The 18,179-nt window shown below is 38.1% G+C and overlaps 1 protein-coding gene across 3 annotated transcripts in view; it reads right to left on the bottom strand.

Moving 5' to 3' along the window:
• Positions 1-1,533: 1,533 nt before the first annotated feature.
• NT5C2 (5'-nucleotidase, cytosolic II) overlaps positions 1,534-18,179 on the bottom strand; it is an 85,133-nt gene continuing 68,487 nt past the window's right edge. The window contains exons 6-18 of one of the 3 annotated variants that reach the window (XM_012803644.2): positions 14,921-15,012; positions 14,726-14,783; positions 13,507-13,600; positions 12,794-12,847; positions 11,044-11,127; positions 10,047-10,088; positions 8,140-8,247; positions 7,803-7,869; positions 6,456-6,626; positions 4,312-4,363; positions 4,133-4,193; positions 3,518-3,694; positions 1,534-2,966 (exon numbers count right to left, since the gene is read on the bottom strand). In XM_012803644.2, the coding sequence (XP_012659098.1) occupies positions 2,739-2,966; positions 3,518-3,694; positions 4,133-4,193; positions 4,312-4,363; positions 6,456-6,626; positions 7,803-7,869; positions 8,140-8,247; positions 10,047-10,088; positions 11,044-11,127; positions 12,794-12,847; positions 13,507-13,600; positions 14,726-14,783; positions 14,921-15,012 (1,288 nt within the window). In that variant the 3' untranslated portion in view covers positions 1,534-2,738. The remainder of the gene's footprint in view (positions 2,967-3,517; positions 3,695-4,132; positions 4,194-4,311; positions 4,364-6,455; positions 6,627-7,802; positions 7,870-8,139; positions 8,248-10,046; positions 10,089-11,043; positions 11,128-12,793; positions 12,848-13,506; positions 13,601-14,725; positions 14,784-14,920; positions 15,013-18,179) is intronic. The other 2 variants (XM_023511644.1, XM_012803645.2) reach the window with 2 other exon arrangements.

Genomic DNA, 18,179 nt, shown 5'->3' with positions numbered 1-18,179 from the left:
CCGGGCTGGGGATTCGAACCCGCCACCTTAGGTGTACGTGGCTGGCGCCTTAGCCGATTGAGCTATAGGCGCCGAGCCTACAGTTCTATTAAAAACCACTTCTAAAAGCCTTTTAGGAAAGATAGATTAATGGGTTTGCTTTATTGTTATAGAGTTCAGCAGAGCTATGCTGAGAGAAAAACCTTAGGTCTGAAACAGAACATTGAATTTTCTTGGTTTTGCACAACTTTTCTGAAGTATACCATCAGAGCTGTAACTGATCATCTGTAGAGATTAATGTATTAGGTGAATGATTCCTCTTGCAGAGGAAACCCAGCAGGGCTTGGGTCTGTTATACCTTTGACCAACTGCTGGACAGGCCAAGGTTCCTGTTAGTACATGCTATAAGGTTGGGAGTTCAATCTAATACTTAAGAAGGGGATGTGTCCTACAAAGCCTATAAATCAAGTAGTTTTCAAAATACTTAGGAAAAAATTCTCAAAAGAGATGGCAGATGTCTTCTCATGGTGTGAAACTCCTCGGATTTTTCAAAAAAGGAAAAATATACATTTTAAGTTCAGTTTCCTTAACTACTGGCAACAGACAAACTCACTTAAAGCTCAATTTCAGCTGCCCTGGGTGCCTGCTCATGAACCAGACTTAACAAGAGTGATGTACAGAGAAGCAACATTTTACGCTAGGCCTTAGACTTCTTATGGGATCTTAGCCCTTTAAAATGTTTTGGTTATCCCAAAGAAAGTTATGACTAGCAGTGGGATTCTTATTCCAATTGTGTACTTTTCTCTTCCCAATCTTTGGACTCAGTCATCTGACTAGTATGACATTCTTATATGAATGCAATGCAAAAAGTATGGTGAAGCACAGCAAAGTGATGATGCAGTCCTTGCTCTAAAGGGAAAACATGGAAATGTATTGTTATAATAAGTTAGCTCTGTAATTGTAAGATTAGTACTAAGTTTTTTCAAACCCTAATAATTTCTATGCCAAACTGGGCAACATCTCCATCTTGAATGAGAAATAGTTACTGGGATGACTACAAACACATTCTCTAAAGTTTTAAAACTGGGACAACGGTCTAATTGTTATTTGCGATAGTATTTCTAACCTGATTTTTTTAAAGGGGCATATATTTCCCACAGATACCATTTAGAGTATGTTTCTTTGCATGACTTAATCTAAAACCATACGTATCAAAAGCAGGGAGGCAGTGTTTCCTTGACTAAGTAGCTGAGTTGTGTTCTCTACCTCACCTTACAGTCCTATTCCAAAAAACTAAAAAAACTTTGAGGCCTACTCTAAAGATAGTCATGTTAGAATGTATCAATTCTTGAAAATTTCATTTTAATCAAAAGTAGTCATGTTAGAATGTATCAATTCTTGAAAATTTCATTTTAATCAAAAGAGATCTGGGCTTCTTTTTGCATTTTAAAAAAATGTATGTATTTCCTTTAAGAGAAAAGTCAAACTGATGTCACTAAACCAAACCTAAACCCACCTGAAGACCAATAACTACAGAAAGGGTCAAAGTCAGTATTAGAAATATCACACTTTATTGAACTTTAGAGCAGCTAATCTACCCCTCCCCTGATGACCAATGACAATAAGAATGGAAGAAAATACATGAAGCTTAAATTAAGAGTCAATACCACTGTTAAAAATGTTGGAACAACTTTCACTGTACTGGTAAGGCAGTTATAATACCCTGACATGTACAGTATTGATTCATTCTTGTTCAAAACAAGGTGTGGTTTCACTTGGGATTCTGAAGTGAATTTAGTAACATTCTGGCTTACAGAGTCTTCTTCCATCCTTCAGTGCTCAATTTTAAAATAAGACAACCCTACTGGGCAGAAATTGGAATTGGGTAGCATGAGCTACAATTCTATAGTCCACACTAAGGAATTTTACTTAGACTGTACTGTAAGAAGGTGGTTTCTCTTTTCCTTTTCTTTGCTCCTTTGTCCTTTCAACTAAATTCTTTCTATAGATGAGAAAAAGATTGGTTGTGGATAAAAAATAAGCATTTACATTATCAACCAAAATAAAAAAAAGTAGAAAAGATGCAGTCTTTTCCCTTAAAATCGAGTCCTTACAGTCCAATGCAGCCCTGAAGCAAGGAGGGAACGATTCTGCGAAGGTGCAGATAGAGAAGTAGCCTTGCCAGAGTCACTCAAGATACTTAAAGGCTTATAAAAGGAAACTTGACCTTAACAGCAGGCTACATGTGATAATGGAAACAGTATTTTTCCTCTATTGACATACAATACTGCATAATGCACTGAAAAAGTTGGAGTTTGGAGTTACAGCACAATTTGTAAAATTACAGCATTTTGGATCACCTCTTCCCATTGTCCTTCTTGTTTCACTCTGAGACCCTTCACCCCCTTAGTATATCCAGATTCACTATGACATATTGATGATGATGATGAAAGACAAGGAAACAGTGTCACAAACCACAATGGAGCCATTTCTGCATGCAGTTCAGCCTGATTTTACCCTTCCTTAATAGACTCCGATACAATTTTGAATCATCTGCACCAGAGTACAGATACACAAAACTAAACAGGTATCCCTCTATGATAAGACTATTTTAAAGTCTTCAGAAACTTTCCAGACATACCTTTGATGGAACCCCCCACCCCCCCTGCCCCAGTGGAACCCAAACAGGGACATCCTTTGCTTCTGTTAAGTCCTGCCAGAACTTGTTTAATGGGTGCTCAGGATTTTGATTTTCCTCTTTATTCTTCCTCTTCTTCATCATCATCTTCATCATGGCAGTGTGTAATCTCCTGAGGGACCAGTGGGAAGAGATTGGGGGGTTTAATCTCACTAATCGACCGTGTCAGCTGATGCCGCTTGTAGTCAGTATCTTTGAAATCCACTGATGTGCGGTTTCGGGTGGCAAGGGGAGACTCCATCTCATTGATATCCACATGGGTATGCTCCACCGTTGATTCATGAGGCATCTAGATAGGACAAGGCTAGAGGCTCAGAAAGCAGGCAGAGTGAAATAGCTGCCTCCCAAATCCTAACCCCTCTCTTAGATGGCCATGCAGTTATCTCTACAATGGACCAGAAGACAGGTCAATATAGATATATCTTCCTAGAACTACCTACAGTTGCCTGTCTGCCTCATCCCCTCTTCAATAGTTTATATATTGTTTACTACAGCCTGAAACGGGATAAGATGGAGAGGAGAGATTCTTATTTTCTATTTCACAGCAAAAAGTCCTAAAATAAAGTATCAGAACATAGGAATATAAAACACATTTCTTTCAATTGTGCTAACAAAAGAGTCTTCTATCATTCAAATAACTTTAATAGAGTAGATTTCAGAAGGTAAAATTATATTCTATAACCTCCTATTTTGGTCATACTTTCTCTTACCAGGGTTCTGTATTTCATAAAGAAATGTTCAAACTATCTCCTGTGCCATCCCGTAAAGCTGGTTGCTGATCCTAGCCTTATAGTACATCTTAGCGATCAATAGTAGCTTAAGGCTGTAGCCTTAACTCACCAAGACATGAGCAGCTCTGAAGAGGTAGCTGAAGGGGTAATACAGCAGGTTGATGAAAGATGCTGCATACAGGTCAGCATAACGCATTACTTGACTGGCAAAGAGGGTCTGCCGGGAGCCACTGCGAAACAGGCTTCCCATCATCCCATAGCACATATCCATGTCATGAGTTACTTTCTAAAACAAAGAAAGATTAATTCTCAGCTCATTCAACAAATACTTACTGAGCAGCAGCTACATGCCAGTCTATATATAAAATCAGAAACATGAAGATCACTTAAACTGGGCTAGGCTTGTTGGCTCACCCCTGTAATCCTAGCACTCTGGGAGGCCAAGATGGGTAGATTGCCTGAGCTCAGAAGTTCATTCAGACCACCCCGAGCAAGAGCAAGACCCCATCACTTAAAAAAAAAAAAAAAAGTCAGCCCTTGGAGCAGGCAGGCGCCTGTAGTCCCAGCTACTCCAGAGGCTGAGATAAGAGAATCACTTAAGCCCAAGAGTTTGAGGTGGTTGTGAGCTATGATGCCACTCAGCCCCCAAAGTGACTGAGACTGTGCCTCAGAAAAAAAAAAAATCACCTAAACTCAATTTATTTCCCAAGTTTTATTTGGATACCTTAATACGCTTCTGGATGGAACTAATGTCTGGGCGCTCATTGCTACTGCTGTCAAGGTGCCTGAAGACAAAAGAAAAACTCAGTGAAAATCTCTACAAAGAACATTTCAAATACCTAAGTTACTCCCAAAGAAGTAGACGGTTTTAAGGAAAGGAATTTTTAGAATTAGTAAACTTACTTGTAGAGTTCAGCCAAGAAAATGTCCAAGCTCTGAAGCTCTTCAAAAAGTGCTAGTTAAAGGTTTGGAAGGAAAAGGAAAATGTTTTAAATAAATGAAATAAAAAGTACCCACTTCCTAACTGCTGCTAAAATGAAATTAAAAGGCTACAGATATGACTAACATGATAGCATGCTATAGGTGAGTGTATAAAGTGACCTCCTCCTTTCCCTTCAGGAAAACCCACTGATACCCTGCCTGGAGTCTGGCAGCAGCATCCTCTTTAACTGCATTTCTTCCAACTAAATCCCACTGACAGCAATTTTCCTAGCTTTATGCTCTGTCTGAGCTTACGAAGTACCAATTCATACCCTATCAGATATAGTTTATTCAGATATAGTCAGAAAAGCGTGTTAATAGTCTTATTTTCAGATGAAGGATTAAGAATTAGGCGACTTGTCTAGAATCACAGACAAGATTGGACAAGGTCTAGAAAACAGTAGAGCCAAATCAACTAGATTTCTAAAACTTCATAGGTGGCAAGTTAAAAATGTGGATGAAAGGTAAGCCAGAAAATCCCAAATAACATTCCTGCATGCTTCTTATGTGTTAAAGCCTTTCTCAAACAGGGTTCCCCAAGATAATTAAGCCCTTCACCCACTATATACAGCAAATTTTCTTTTTTAAAAATAAGTTATAGACATCCTTGTAGAAAATTTGGAAAATACCTAAAAGCAATTTTCAAAATGAACTTTAAATCACCCATTATACCAGTCCCCACTTTGTTTTAAAGACCTTTAGCTCCAGCTTGGCACCCGTAGCTACTGGTTAGGGTGCCAGCCACATATACCAGGGCTGGAGGGTTCGAACCCAGCCCAGGTCTGCTAAACAACAACAAAAAATAGCCAGGTGTTGTGGTGGGTGCCTACAGTCCCAGCTACTCGGGAGGCTGAGGCAAGAGAATCATTTAAGCCCAAGAGTTTAAGGCTGCTGTGAGCTATAACACCACAGCACTCTACTGAGGTCAACATAATGTCCTCAAAAAAAAAAAAAAAAAAGACTTTTAGCTCAGGCAATAATGGAATACATACATACACGGGCCCTGAAGGGAGCCCTATCCTACAAATTAATTTACCATCTTTAGGAGAATTGGTTGAGAAAAGACTCACTCAAATCATTTTGTGTTCTGTGGTTCAAATGAGGAACTTTGGCTGAAGAAGGACTGTTACTTCTATCTTCTTTATATACATATTACCTCAGTTAAGTCTCATCAGCTTTAGGAGGTAAGTACTATTATCATTATCCCCATTTTTACATTTACGGAAACTAAGGGAGAGTGTACCTCAGTAACATGTCTAAGAGCATCCTGATTTTAAGTGGTAAAGCCAGGGTTCCTACTCCACGTAGGCTGTTTCCAGAGTAACTTTTACCACACTTCAGGTGCAGGTAGTATGTGCTAGGGCTGGCTAGGGAACCGTGTCAAACACCTTTGTATAACTACAGTAGAACTTCCATAGCTGACCACATCCCTACATTGACCAACTCCTTAAGGTGACCTAATTTCCATAGACTGAACATGTACATACCAGTACAGGAGGAATAGTTTCTTATGTTGATCACCTCTGAATGTTGACCAGTTTATTATAGTCCCTTGGGTAGTCAACTTACAGAGGTTCTACTGTATATCCATAGTTCAGTTCAGTATAGTGTATATATTACATATGTACAGTGTAACTCAGTTCAAGAATACCCTTGAAGAGAAAATTAAAAATACCAAGAGGTAATTAACATTCAAAGCTATCAGAGCCCCAAAATCACAGACATGGGCTGAGAGACTGGGACTACTAGGCATGGTTGGAGAAATATGGGGTTACTGAGGAAAGCAGTGGTCTAGTTCACAATTAAGTAGTTACTGTAACATAGCTCAGGATACCAGCTGTGTACTTAATCTTATCTTGAAGAGATTCAAGAAGGCTCAAGATAACCTCTCATAGTTATTCAAATTCTGGCAGGAGGTATCCAAATATCAGGACCCACCTTTCACTATCTCTGATCCCCTGCATACAATGTAATGGTTTATCAAAGAGGACTGCTTCAAAGCTGGTCATTTAGATATAAACTAGCTCTGTCAAAGAGTTATATAAATAAGAATAATGGCTCCTTACAACTCTTGTCAGTCCAGACATGCAGCTCCTGTGCAAGTTCAGGAATCACCAAGAAAGTTCGCCACCCTTGCCGTTTCTTTGATTTTAAAATGTCCCCAAAAATGTGATCTCCAATATATAAAATGTCTTTTCCCTTGGCTCCCAACAGATCACAGATCGTATCAGAAGAACCTGAAACAATAGCATGAACAATGAGAAAATAAAAATGTTTCTATATTAAAACCAGTGTTCCAAGTACTATAACCATTAAATACTATGATTAATTTTATTCTTTTTTTTTTTAAATGTTTTTATTTATTTATTTTGTTGCAGTTTGCCTGGGGCTGGGGCTTGAACCCGCAACCCTTGGCATATGGGGCCAGCACCCTACTCCCTGAGCCACAAGCGGCCACCGATTAATTTTATTCTTAAAATTATGTGAGGTGACAGACTGGAAAAAGAGCTCACCTTTCTTAAAAGCAAGGACTTACCATTCTCTTTTTTATTGCCTCTCAGACAAAGCTTTCAGCTCTACTATGCTGATCAGAGCTCTTTATCACCAAATCCAAAAGCAACAAAACCACATGTAACAGAGTTTCACTATGTTGCCCCTCGAATGCCATGGTGTCACAGCTCACAGCAACCTCAGCAACCTCAAACTCTTGGGCTTAAGCGATTCTCTTGCCTCAGCCTCCCAAGTAGCTGGGACTACACACGCCCACCACAATGCCCAGCTTTTTTGTTGTTGTTGTTGTGGTTGTCGTCGTTTAGCAGGCCTGGGCTGGGTTTGAACCTACCTCGGTGTATGTGGCTGGTACCTTACCACTGAGCTATGGGTGCCAAGCCTGTTCAATTGTTTTTAACTGCAAAATAATATGTACCTATGTCCACAAAGGCCCTTGGGAACATCTTGAGAACTCCCCCAAATGATTACAGGACATTGAGAAAATGCCTCAGATAGGTTTAAAAGGGGGTGGGGGGGGTAGCCGGGCGTTGTGGCATGTGCCTATAGTCCCAGCTACTGGGAGGCAGAGGCAAGAGAATCACTTAAGCCCAGGAGTTGAAGGTTGCTGTGAGCTGTGTGATGCCACAGCACTCTACCAAGAGCAATAAAAGGAGACTCTGTCTCTACAAAAAAAGGGGGAGGGGGAATTGATTCTTTTAGTGAAAATCAAATTCATTCGGATATACTAACAACTTCTCAAACTCAGATTCCTATTACATCAGTGTGTAACTAGTCACTTTCAGTAAATGACACCTTTAGAATACTAAAGAGTATGTGTATCACCATGCTAGAAGAACACCAAAGCTTTCACCATGAGGCCTGAGCAAAGAGTTATACTAAATAAAGGGAAGTCTGTGACTTACCTCCTGAGTAGACGATGCCATACTGTAGGGGTCCTGTATAGGTGCCAATTTTTAGCTTGCCAGTTTTCTGTGTGAAAAGAATATGGACTTTGTAATACTTCACTATCCTACCACTATCTACCCCAACAATATTACTTGGTCATACAGCCAAATAAATGACACTTACACTTTTGAATTAGTGAGTTTGTCTGGCTATCTTAGTCGAGACCAAAACTCTTAATTTCAAAAGAGAAATATGGCGAATAAATTAAAAATACCTGTTTCCTTTGGGAGAGTAGGAATGGGAAAGGAGAAACTTGGACAGTGTGCTAGCAAGCAGATCATCCTCCTGACTTACAGTATCCACCTGACGCAGTACTGTGCCTTCTCCAAAAAAGAGCGGTTTCCGTGCATCCACCAAGATCAGGTCAAAGTAGGATTGCCATGGTCGATGGGAGCTACCAGGCTGGTACAGGAACAGCAAAAGCCAAAACATCACTCTTTACCTTAGACACTGATGTTTGATCTCACTTGGATACAAGAATCTAGAAATACTAAGTATAGCCAGAAGATCCCACTATTTTATAAAAAAAAAAGTATCCTATCTAAGTATAAGCCACATCCATTTAGAAGCAGGCAATATTTGACTCTAGTAAATTATTCTTTATTTATTTTATTCAGGCAATAAATGACTAGTAATTTATTCTTTATATTTTAAATCATACACAGTAACTTATTTCACAGGACTTTAATATATGAAAGTGTGTGCTCACTCACACTCTGAAATGTGCTAAAAGGGGGCTCAAAAGGGCTTGAGAGAGGGGCAAATCAATACTCAAGGACAGATAAAGAAAGAGGTAGATCAGCATCAGAACTAAAGTTAGTAAACTAATATGGGACTGTATTATTAGGAAATTTTACTAGTTATGTTTTCAGAATGATGGCTCTAGAAACATGTGGGCCTTTGGCTCATCTTGCAAGCAAATCACAATGCTAATGTGGAAGTTATATACCCATTAAAATTATTTCTATCTTGTAATGAAACCATGGCATTAACTTTTTCTTTCTTTTTTCTTTTGAGACAAAGTCTCACTCTGTTGCCCTGGGTACAGGGCTGTAGCATTATCATAGGTCACAGCAACTTCAACTCTTGGGCTCAAGCAATCCTCACACCTCAGCTTCTTAGTAGATGGGACTGGCACAATGCCCAGCTAATCTTTTTTATTTTTAGTAGAGATAGGATCTCGCTCTTGCCCAGGCTGGTCTCAGACTCCTGATCTCTAGCAATCTGCCCATCTTGGCCTCCCAGAGTGCTAGAATTACAGGTGTGAACCGCCATGACTAGATGGCATTAACTTTTAAGACCAAGCTAAAGAGCACTGCACACTGATTTGGGGTGATCTCAAAACAAGGATTTGCTATTGTTTATTCAACAATAAACAACCTAGGACTAAAATTCTATAAGTATGTGCAATGGGTACCTTAAATCTATGTGCAGTGGCTCGGCGCCTATAGCTCAACCGGCTAAGGCGCCAGCCACGTACACCTAAGGTGGCGGGTTCGAATCCCCAGCCCGGACCTGCCAAACAACAATGACGGCTGCAACCAAAAAAAAATAGCCGGGCGTTGTGGCGGACGCCTGTGGTCCCAGCTACTTGGGAGGCAGAGGCAGGAGACTCACTTGAGCCCAGGAGTTGGAGGTTGCTGTGAGCTGTAATGCCACAGCACTCTACCCAGGGGGACAGCTTGAGGCTCTGTCTCAAAAAAAAAAAAAAAAAAAAAAAATCTATGTGCAGCCATAATATAGAAATGAAGATTTCTCTGCTAAATATCAAAGTTAACTATCCTGGCACAAAACTCAGCAATATCTAATAGCAGAATCTAGAAGTTATCAAGAATATATACATTCAAATTTTCTGTTTCTGTTTATCAAGTATCTTCCTCAACCACAAAATTCCTTTCATGGCCAGATTTAACAATTCTGCATAGAACTTCTTGGGGCTAAAATTATGCTGATCCCATCCTACTAAATACCGTATGAATTTCCCTTTTATTTCTGTTCTACCAAGTATTCAACTTACTAATGATTTTAAATTCTACAAGCTCATGAGTTACTTCTAAATGTTAATGATTAAGATTCGACAATAGGCTTTAAAAGTAGGACTTTTACAAGTGGTTTATACCCATTCTTTCCCCTCAATATTCTAGAATGATTAAATACATCATTATCACTAAAGTCATGATCTATTAAGTTACATATAATACCTTGGGGCCATGTGGGAAATCAAACAGGTAAGTCATGATTTTCTGGAAAAAAAAAATCTAACATAAGGTCCACATACTATTTTTGCAAAAGATATATAACACCTACAAAAAATTACACATAAGCTAAGAATTCACCACATTTTTGCTTCCTCTAAAGTTTATGAAATGGCAAAAGAAGCCAAAAATTAATACTTAGTAATACCAACAACAATAAAAAGCTTCTAACATTCTCAAGGAGGATATATGCTTCTTCTAGGTGTTTTTGAATATACACTTGGAGGTAAAGGGTATATAAGGTAAGGGTATAGCGAAAACTAATGACTCACGTGTATATAATATATTACCTTGGCCTTGCCACTACTGCCATAGGCCAACTAACCACTGGTTTTCTAAGACTGTTTACTACAAACCACCAGATATTTACATCAAGTTTTTACACACAGAAAACTGCGGAAATGGAACTTCTTGCTATAAATTTGTGTCTCAGTGTAAGTAAAATTACGTCAAGAAGTTAAATAAGTATTTATGCATGCTTTAATCATGGGGAAAAAAGTTTAGGTTAAGTTTTGATGGCTAGGATTCAAACCATTTTTGTACCACTTATTGCTACAGTACTTCCGAGAGTAGTGAAGTCATATGTACAGATCGATAAAGGGTATCACTGCTCCAGTTTATGTAAATGTGCTTCAAAAGGGCATAGAAGCCATGTGATCAGCACAAATGTTTCCAAAAAACCCAAATTAAAACCACCAAGCAGCCAATTATAATAAAAGAAAATAGTTAAAATGAATATTTAACTCATTTCTGAGTTAAATGAGTATTTAGAGAACTACTCTGGCAGAGCTTTTATTCTATATATTTTTGCTTTTTCCACTCTGCTTTCAAAATGAGATAAGAAACCATCTTCACCTATTAAACTTCCATCCTTTTCATTATCTTCACAGTTCTTTAGGCCAAAGTAATCCCTCTGAAACAAATACGAATACTAAGCACTTACATCTGTATACTTATAGTCACTGTTGGTGGCGAGAAATACTTTCCCTACTTCCTTCATCCGGCTCAGAAGCAAAGGCAGTTTTCCCTGAAATGTAATATGATAATAAGTGAAACACTAAAATATATTTATATTTTGGGCTAATTATATACTAGATTTCTGTCCACTGAAATAGGAATGGGGAGACCTCTTAAAGCTTGTTGTTTGGTTTCAGAATTTTGCATTTAAAAGCTTACATTACCACTGTGCATGAATAAAGCATTAACATATATAGCATAGTGTATATATTAATAATATAAAGATTTATATGTGAAATGATATATGTATTACATGGTTTAATGGTCATTTATAACATAACTCTACCTTTAAGATATCTGCCTTAGGAAAAAGTTTAAATTACTTTGAGATTTCTTGAAGTACGTGAGGTATGTTAGAAGTTAATTTTAAACGTTACCTACAAATACTCTATACAATAGAGATTATTAGATATGGCTTCCCTGTGTATCCAATGGTTTATAAATGTAACCTATAAATCACCCACCCTACACACAAATGACAAAATTTTAACTCCTGATGTGCTTGGAAAAAAGAACATCTTTCCCTTTTCTCATAGTAACAAGATATACAAAGACTGAAAACAAGAAATCTTTAAGATAGAAATTAGAGAAAATACTGTATTTTACTTTTATTCTGTTAGAAAAAAAGCAGTATCTCATCATGGGGCTCTATGTGTATTTATTTTTTATTATGAAATAATTTTAGATTTAGGGTGGTGCCTGTGGCTCAGTGAGTAGGGCGCCAGACCCATATACTGAGGGTGGCAGGTATGAACCTGGCCCTGGCCAAACTGCAATAAAAAAAAAATAGCCAGTTGTTGTGGCAGGCACCTATAGTCCCAGCTACTTGGGAGGCTGAGGCAAGAAAATCGCCTAAGCCCAAGAGCTGGAGGTTGCTGTGAGCTGTGATGCCACAGCACTCTACCTAGATGACAAAATGAGACTCTGTTTCGAGACTCTGTCTCCAAAAAAAAAAAAAAAAAAAATTTAGACTTATAGAAAAATTGTGAAGATAGTATTGAAAGTTCCCATATACTCTTTATCCAGCTTCCTTTAATATTAACATATAACTACAGTACAATGATCAAACTAAGACATTTACATTAGTACAATACTATTAACTACAGATTTTTTTGAATTTTATCAAATTTTCTTTTAATGCCTTGTAAGTTGTTTTAAAGCTTTCCACATTATTCCCTGTAGATATGTTAAAGAAAGTTTAAATAAGTCATATATATGTACATTTTTGAGATGATCTAGTGCAGTGATTATGATTGAGGTATGAATCCTGGCTTCATTACTAAATGTGTGACCTTAGGCAAATTATTTAATCCCTCTATTCCTCAATTTCTTCATCCATAAAACAGAGATAACAACAATTCCTAACTCAGGGTTAAAAGGAAGATTAAATGGCATAATGCATGTAAACACTTAGCACAGTGATGTGCATACAGTGAACCTCTAGCTGCTGTTATAAGGCTAAAAGAACAAACGAAATACTGGGTTTTCTTGCCTATCAACAAATAAGAGAAACTGTGCTCTGGCTGATAATTCTTGGTGATTACACCTGGCATGTATTATACCAAGACAAATAAATATCTTCCCTTGTTCATTTCATTATAAATAGGCTTATTATTCATTTTCCATCACAAGTAAAATAAATTATCATGCGAGCTAGTTTATCCTGTATTACTTACATCTTTGACTACATACTTCTCAAGATTTTCAACTGTCTTTTCCTTAAGGGAGCCCTGGGGGAAGAAAAAAGGAACTAAGAAAAGAACAAAATCAGTTTTTAACATTTAGTTTATAAGAAAAAGTGTGTTTACCATCAACCCACATGCATTTCTTCCGTATTTACAAACACCAAAACAGAAAAGAAGATTGAGAAGGCTAGGAAAGAAGCAGCAGGTATGATTTGTTGCAACTCCGCCTTTAAAATCTGCTCTTGATATAAAATAGTTTCTATTTTAAATTAGAAATTAAATGGCATTTCATATTTTGTTCAATACAGTTTATAATAAATATAAACATTATTAACTAATTAATGTTAGTAGTCAAGTGGGAGACACTTGAACCAAAAAAAAAAAAAAAGGATCATTATCATCTACAAAGGATATGTTAAGTATAACCTAATATACTAAAATCTCTTTTAAATAAGTTGAGAAATACAAACTAAAATAAAAATCTAGACGCCAAGTACCACAACTGAGAAAAGATCACTATTACCTTTGAGAGCAGCACAGCCAAAAAGAAAAACAATTATCTTCTAGAAAACTGTCACTAGAGGACAAATTCATTTTTTAACAGAAGAAAAATGCTGTCACATTTGCATGTGAGAAGTTTTTTAATGTCAGGCCATAAAACACAGGCCGGAAAAGTGAGCAGGTGAAGAACCAGTTTCTAGTACCTTATAATGAACCCAATCAACAGCATCTCTTACATCCTGGAACATACTCCGGTAGGACATGAAGAGATCTCCATCTTTAAATCCTGTTTCACAGCTACAGAAAGATAAAAAGAACATGACAGGGAATCCAAAAAAGGGTAAATAAAATGAATATCAAAAATTGCCCAGGGGACCCAAAGGTTCCATAGCACAGGGTAAAGGCTGTAGCTAATTAGGAAAATAATTACTCCCTAATTAAAACCCACTTTTGGCCACCACAAACAGCTATAGTATTTAATGGATTACAATATTGTGAACAAATACAAAGTGATAGACTAAATTGAATGGAAACTAAAAGGCCAAAGATCCAAAAATATTAGCTTCTATTATTTATTACTTTTTAGAAACAGGTTCTCATTGAAGAAACATTTAAAACTCAAAATTATGGGGTGGCTCCATATGCCGGAGGTGGCAGGTTCAAACCCGGACCTGGCCAAAAACTGCAACAACAACAACAACAACAAAAAACCTTGAAGTTGCTCATTTAGGTTCTTCCCACTCTGACTTTTTCTGACATATCCCCAAGTATAAAAGTATTCTCCATTTTCTATTTAGCTAACTGACTCAGCTTCCCACCAAATTTAGTGTGTTAAAGTGGATTAGGCACAAAGAAGCTAAGATGTTAGCAAACTTTTGCTAACATCTAAACTTTCAGCAATGGCTATATAATTCTCCCTTAAAAGGAGAGGATAACTTGTTTAAGACTTAAGGAAAATTTTACTCCAGGAAAATAAACCATATTTATTCTTCAATCAAATCTTGCTGGGTCTGGGAATGAAACTAAATTAGCATCCCTGAATGGCTCCTGGGTAGCTGCTGTGAAATGAGTTGGGGGGTTTTAGTGCAATTCTGCTTGGACAGATAATCATCACACAAACCTCCCACTCAGTTGTCACAATTAGCACCTCTGCTGGCCGTCTTCATTCCCAGGAGAAGCCAATCAGAAGTGGTCCCTTCCAAACATGGCTGCAGCACACTGGCAAGGAGAGGGGCCGTGTGGGAGGTGAGGGCCTGCATGGAGCTGCTGGTGCTGTCCCATCTCTCAGGCTGGCAATGTGGCATCTCTCACTAGCACTAAATTCACTTTAGAAAAGCAGAAAAGACCTACAATGGCCAGTTCTCTAAAACCCTGTATATTAATTTAAAAAATCAATTGAAAAAAATTATAGTATACACATACCTGGTGTATCTGGGACAATTAGTAAAAAAATCTACTAGGCAGGCCAACAGGTAGGTCTCTGAAAAATGAAGAATAGATATTCATAAGCTATAAGTGAAATCATTCAAACTTGCTTCATTATCTTCCTTAAGCAAAGACTAATGGCCACAGAAAGAAGAGGAAGCATCAGTACCAATAAGCATAGAATGAATCTACCTGGTAGGTTGAATAATGTGTTCAGAATGTAAAATCTTTCAGTGTCATCTCGTTGGATAAATTTATTTGGATACTGCTCTCTAGTTTCTGGTCTGAAAGAAAATTTAAACAATCAACTGACATTTAAAAATTAACACTATAATAACTCTGGGAAATATTCATTATTCAAAAGTTCATTCAAATATTTCATAGCTATGTGCAAGACAGGGTCCTAAATATTAAGCCTAAGTGGCTGTGAAGATGAACAAGCTCAAGTTACAGCTTTTACAGAGTTCTCATTCTGGTAGGGAAGGTGAGTCACATACACATACAATTGTAACAAAGTAAAAAATCGTAACTACTTCAAGAAATGTGCAAAGAGCTACTAGAAAACCAAAGAAGGGGAAACCATTTCAACTTAAGGAGCAGAAAGAAGTGAACATGAAAGGTGGGGAGAGGGAAATCTATGAAAGATTCATGGAAGTGGTGGCATATGAGCTGAGTCTTAAGGCTGAGTGGACCAGTTCAGAAACTAGTCCAATTTGGGTAGAGAAAGAGGAACAGAGAAAAATATAGCTAGGAGGGTGGCACCGTGGCTCAAGGAGTATGGCGCCACCCCATATGCCAGAGGTGGAGGGTTCAAACCCAGCCCTGGCCAAAAACTGCAAAAATAATAATAATAATAATAAAGCTAGGAAAATGGGTTGAGGTATATCATGCTATTATTTCCATACTTCATTCAGAAGCAAGAAAGATGGTGACTGTCAGTTTTTAAGCCAAGGGATAAACCCATCAGAGCTGAGTTGTAAAAAAATTAAATTAGTAACTGTTTTATAGGATAAACTGGAAAAAGAAAATAAGACACATTTCAACAATTGCCACAAATTCTTGCCAACACTCTGTGATGCAACTTGGTGGCTCCTCCCATTAGAGGAGTTTATTTCTCCCTCCTTAAATATAGGCTTGAACAGCAGCAAGTGGGATCCAAGCAGAGACTTGGAAAACACTTGGGTATTGGGACTTGCCCTCTCTTGCTACACTTGGAACCCTGAGACTACTATGTGAATGATAGTGAGATAGGCTGCTGGAGGATAAAAGACTACATGTAGCAATGAGGTACCCAGGCAACAGCCTACAAACAGCTAGACATGTGAGCGAGGCCATTCTAGATCAGCTGCCAGCTGACTCGCCAGCTGACCACAGACACACAGAAGAGCCCAGAGAGATCAGCCAAGCAACCCCAGAACTGCCTGGCTGACTTGAATTTTAAGCTAAATAAAATTGTCACTGAAGTAATTTATTTTCAAGCAAAAGCCAACAAGGTACTGGGAAATCAGGTTGTTATTCCAGCGGTCCTAATGGTCCTAATAAGAATAGTAGGACCTATCCTAAAATGGTGGCAAAAGAAATTAAAGAATATCATATTGGCCAGGTGCAGTGGCTCACACCTGTAATCCTAGCACTCTGGGAGCCGGAGCAGTTGGAATGCTTGAGCTTAGGAGTTTGAGATAAGCCTGAGTAATAACCAGGTGCTGTGGTAGGCACTTGTAATCCTACCTATTTGGGAGGCTGAGGCAAGAGAATCACTTGAGCCCAAAAGTTTGAAGTTGCTGTGAGCCATGATGCTGCAGCACTCAACCAAGGGTGAGGAAGTGAGACTCAGTCTCAAAACAGACAAACAAACAAACAAACAAAAACCACCAAAAAAAGAATATCATGTTGATCACAGGCAGTGAAAGAAAAAAATATAAGAAATTAAAAGATATATTGCCAAGGTAAAATAAACAGACAAGATCAGACAACTAATGAGATTAGGCAGAAGAGGGACATAAGAGTCAAACAATGACAACCCTCATACTAAGGTCTCTGAGAAGTGGCTGGATAAGAATGGGTATAAGAAGAGTTCTATGCTATGCTAAGCTTGAAGTAAACAGATTTTTAGCAGGCAATTAGAAACAAAGGTCAAGAACTTAAAATATGGCTTGGTGCCTGGAGCTCAGGGGTTAAGGTGCCGGCCACATACACTGAGGCTGACAGTTCAAACCTGGCCTAGGCCTGCTGTAAACAATGACAACTACAAATGAAAAATAGCTGGGCATTGTGGCAGGCGCCTAAAGTCCCAGCCATTCAGGAGGCTCAGGCAAGAGAATCGCTTAAGCCCAAGAGTTTGAGGTTGCTGTGATGCCATAGCACTCTACTGAGGGCAACACAGTGTCTCAAAAAAAAAGAACTTAAAATAGAGATTCAGACTTGAGAGATAACTGGAATTTACACACAGGTAACAGACAAAATCATGGAAAGTACTAGAGGAGATGAGGTCACATAAAAGCACAGAGAAGGCCAGGTGTCGTGGCTCACACCTATAATTCCAGCACTCTAGGAGCCAAGGAAGGTGAATCCCTTGAGCTCATGAGTTCGAGACCAGCCTGAACAAGTATGAGACTCTTATCTCAAAAACAGCCAAGCGTTGTGGCAGGTGGCTATAGTCCCAGCTACTCGGGAGGCTGAGGCAAGGGGATTGCTTGAGCCCAAGAGTTTGAGGTTGCTGTGAACTATGATGCCATGGCAGTCTACCAGGGGCAAGAAAGTGACACTCTGTCTCCAAAAAAAAAAACAAAAAAACACACAGAGACAGATGAATGAGACTGAGAACAGAACCAAGGAGAACAATCAGGATTAAAAAGGAAAAAACAAGCCAGTGAAAGAGATAGAGATTGTTACAGACACATGATAAGCTTCAAAAAGGAGACAGTATTAATAAAAATGTTTCAGAGGAATGAAAAGAAAGACTGAAATATTAAAATGCACAATTCTGATAGTGAATACATGGAGACTGATAAATCTAAATAAAGGAAACCAAATTTAAAGTTCATCCTTAGAATGACTTAGATAATTTCCAATTTGGGTTTGTTAACTATGGCATAAACGCCAGTTAGGCATATAAAATCACATTAGTTCCCTATCTTAAGTCACTCTTCTGAAATAACATATTCTACAAAGCCACTCTTATTGGGAATTTTTCTACTCATTTAAGGTTTTCTGTAATGAAAAGCAAGGCAGAAGGAAACAGTTACGATATACTTCCCTCAGACAAGTTTAGTAAACTGACATTGTCTTCTTAGATATAATACACTTTCCTATTCCTTCCAATCACTAAAGAACAATTCTTTTACATAAAAATAGTTAACATTTATTAGGCAGTCAGAACTCAAACTGATTTATAAATATAGTTAATAATTCTATTTGGTTTATGCATCAATTCATGCTAGTATACATTTAA

Source organism: Otolemur garnettii, unplaced genomic scaffold (assembly GCF_000181295.1).
Source record: "Otolemur garnettii isolate 467f Iridium unplaced genomic scaffold, OtoGar3 scaffold00021, whole genome shotgun sequence".
NCBI lineage: Eukaryota > Metazoa > Chordata > Mammalia > Primates > Galagidae > Otolemur > Otolemur garnettii.
The sequence above is the reverse complement of the archived record's forward strand: the minus strand, read 5'-3'. Positions and strand labels throughout refer to the sequence as shown.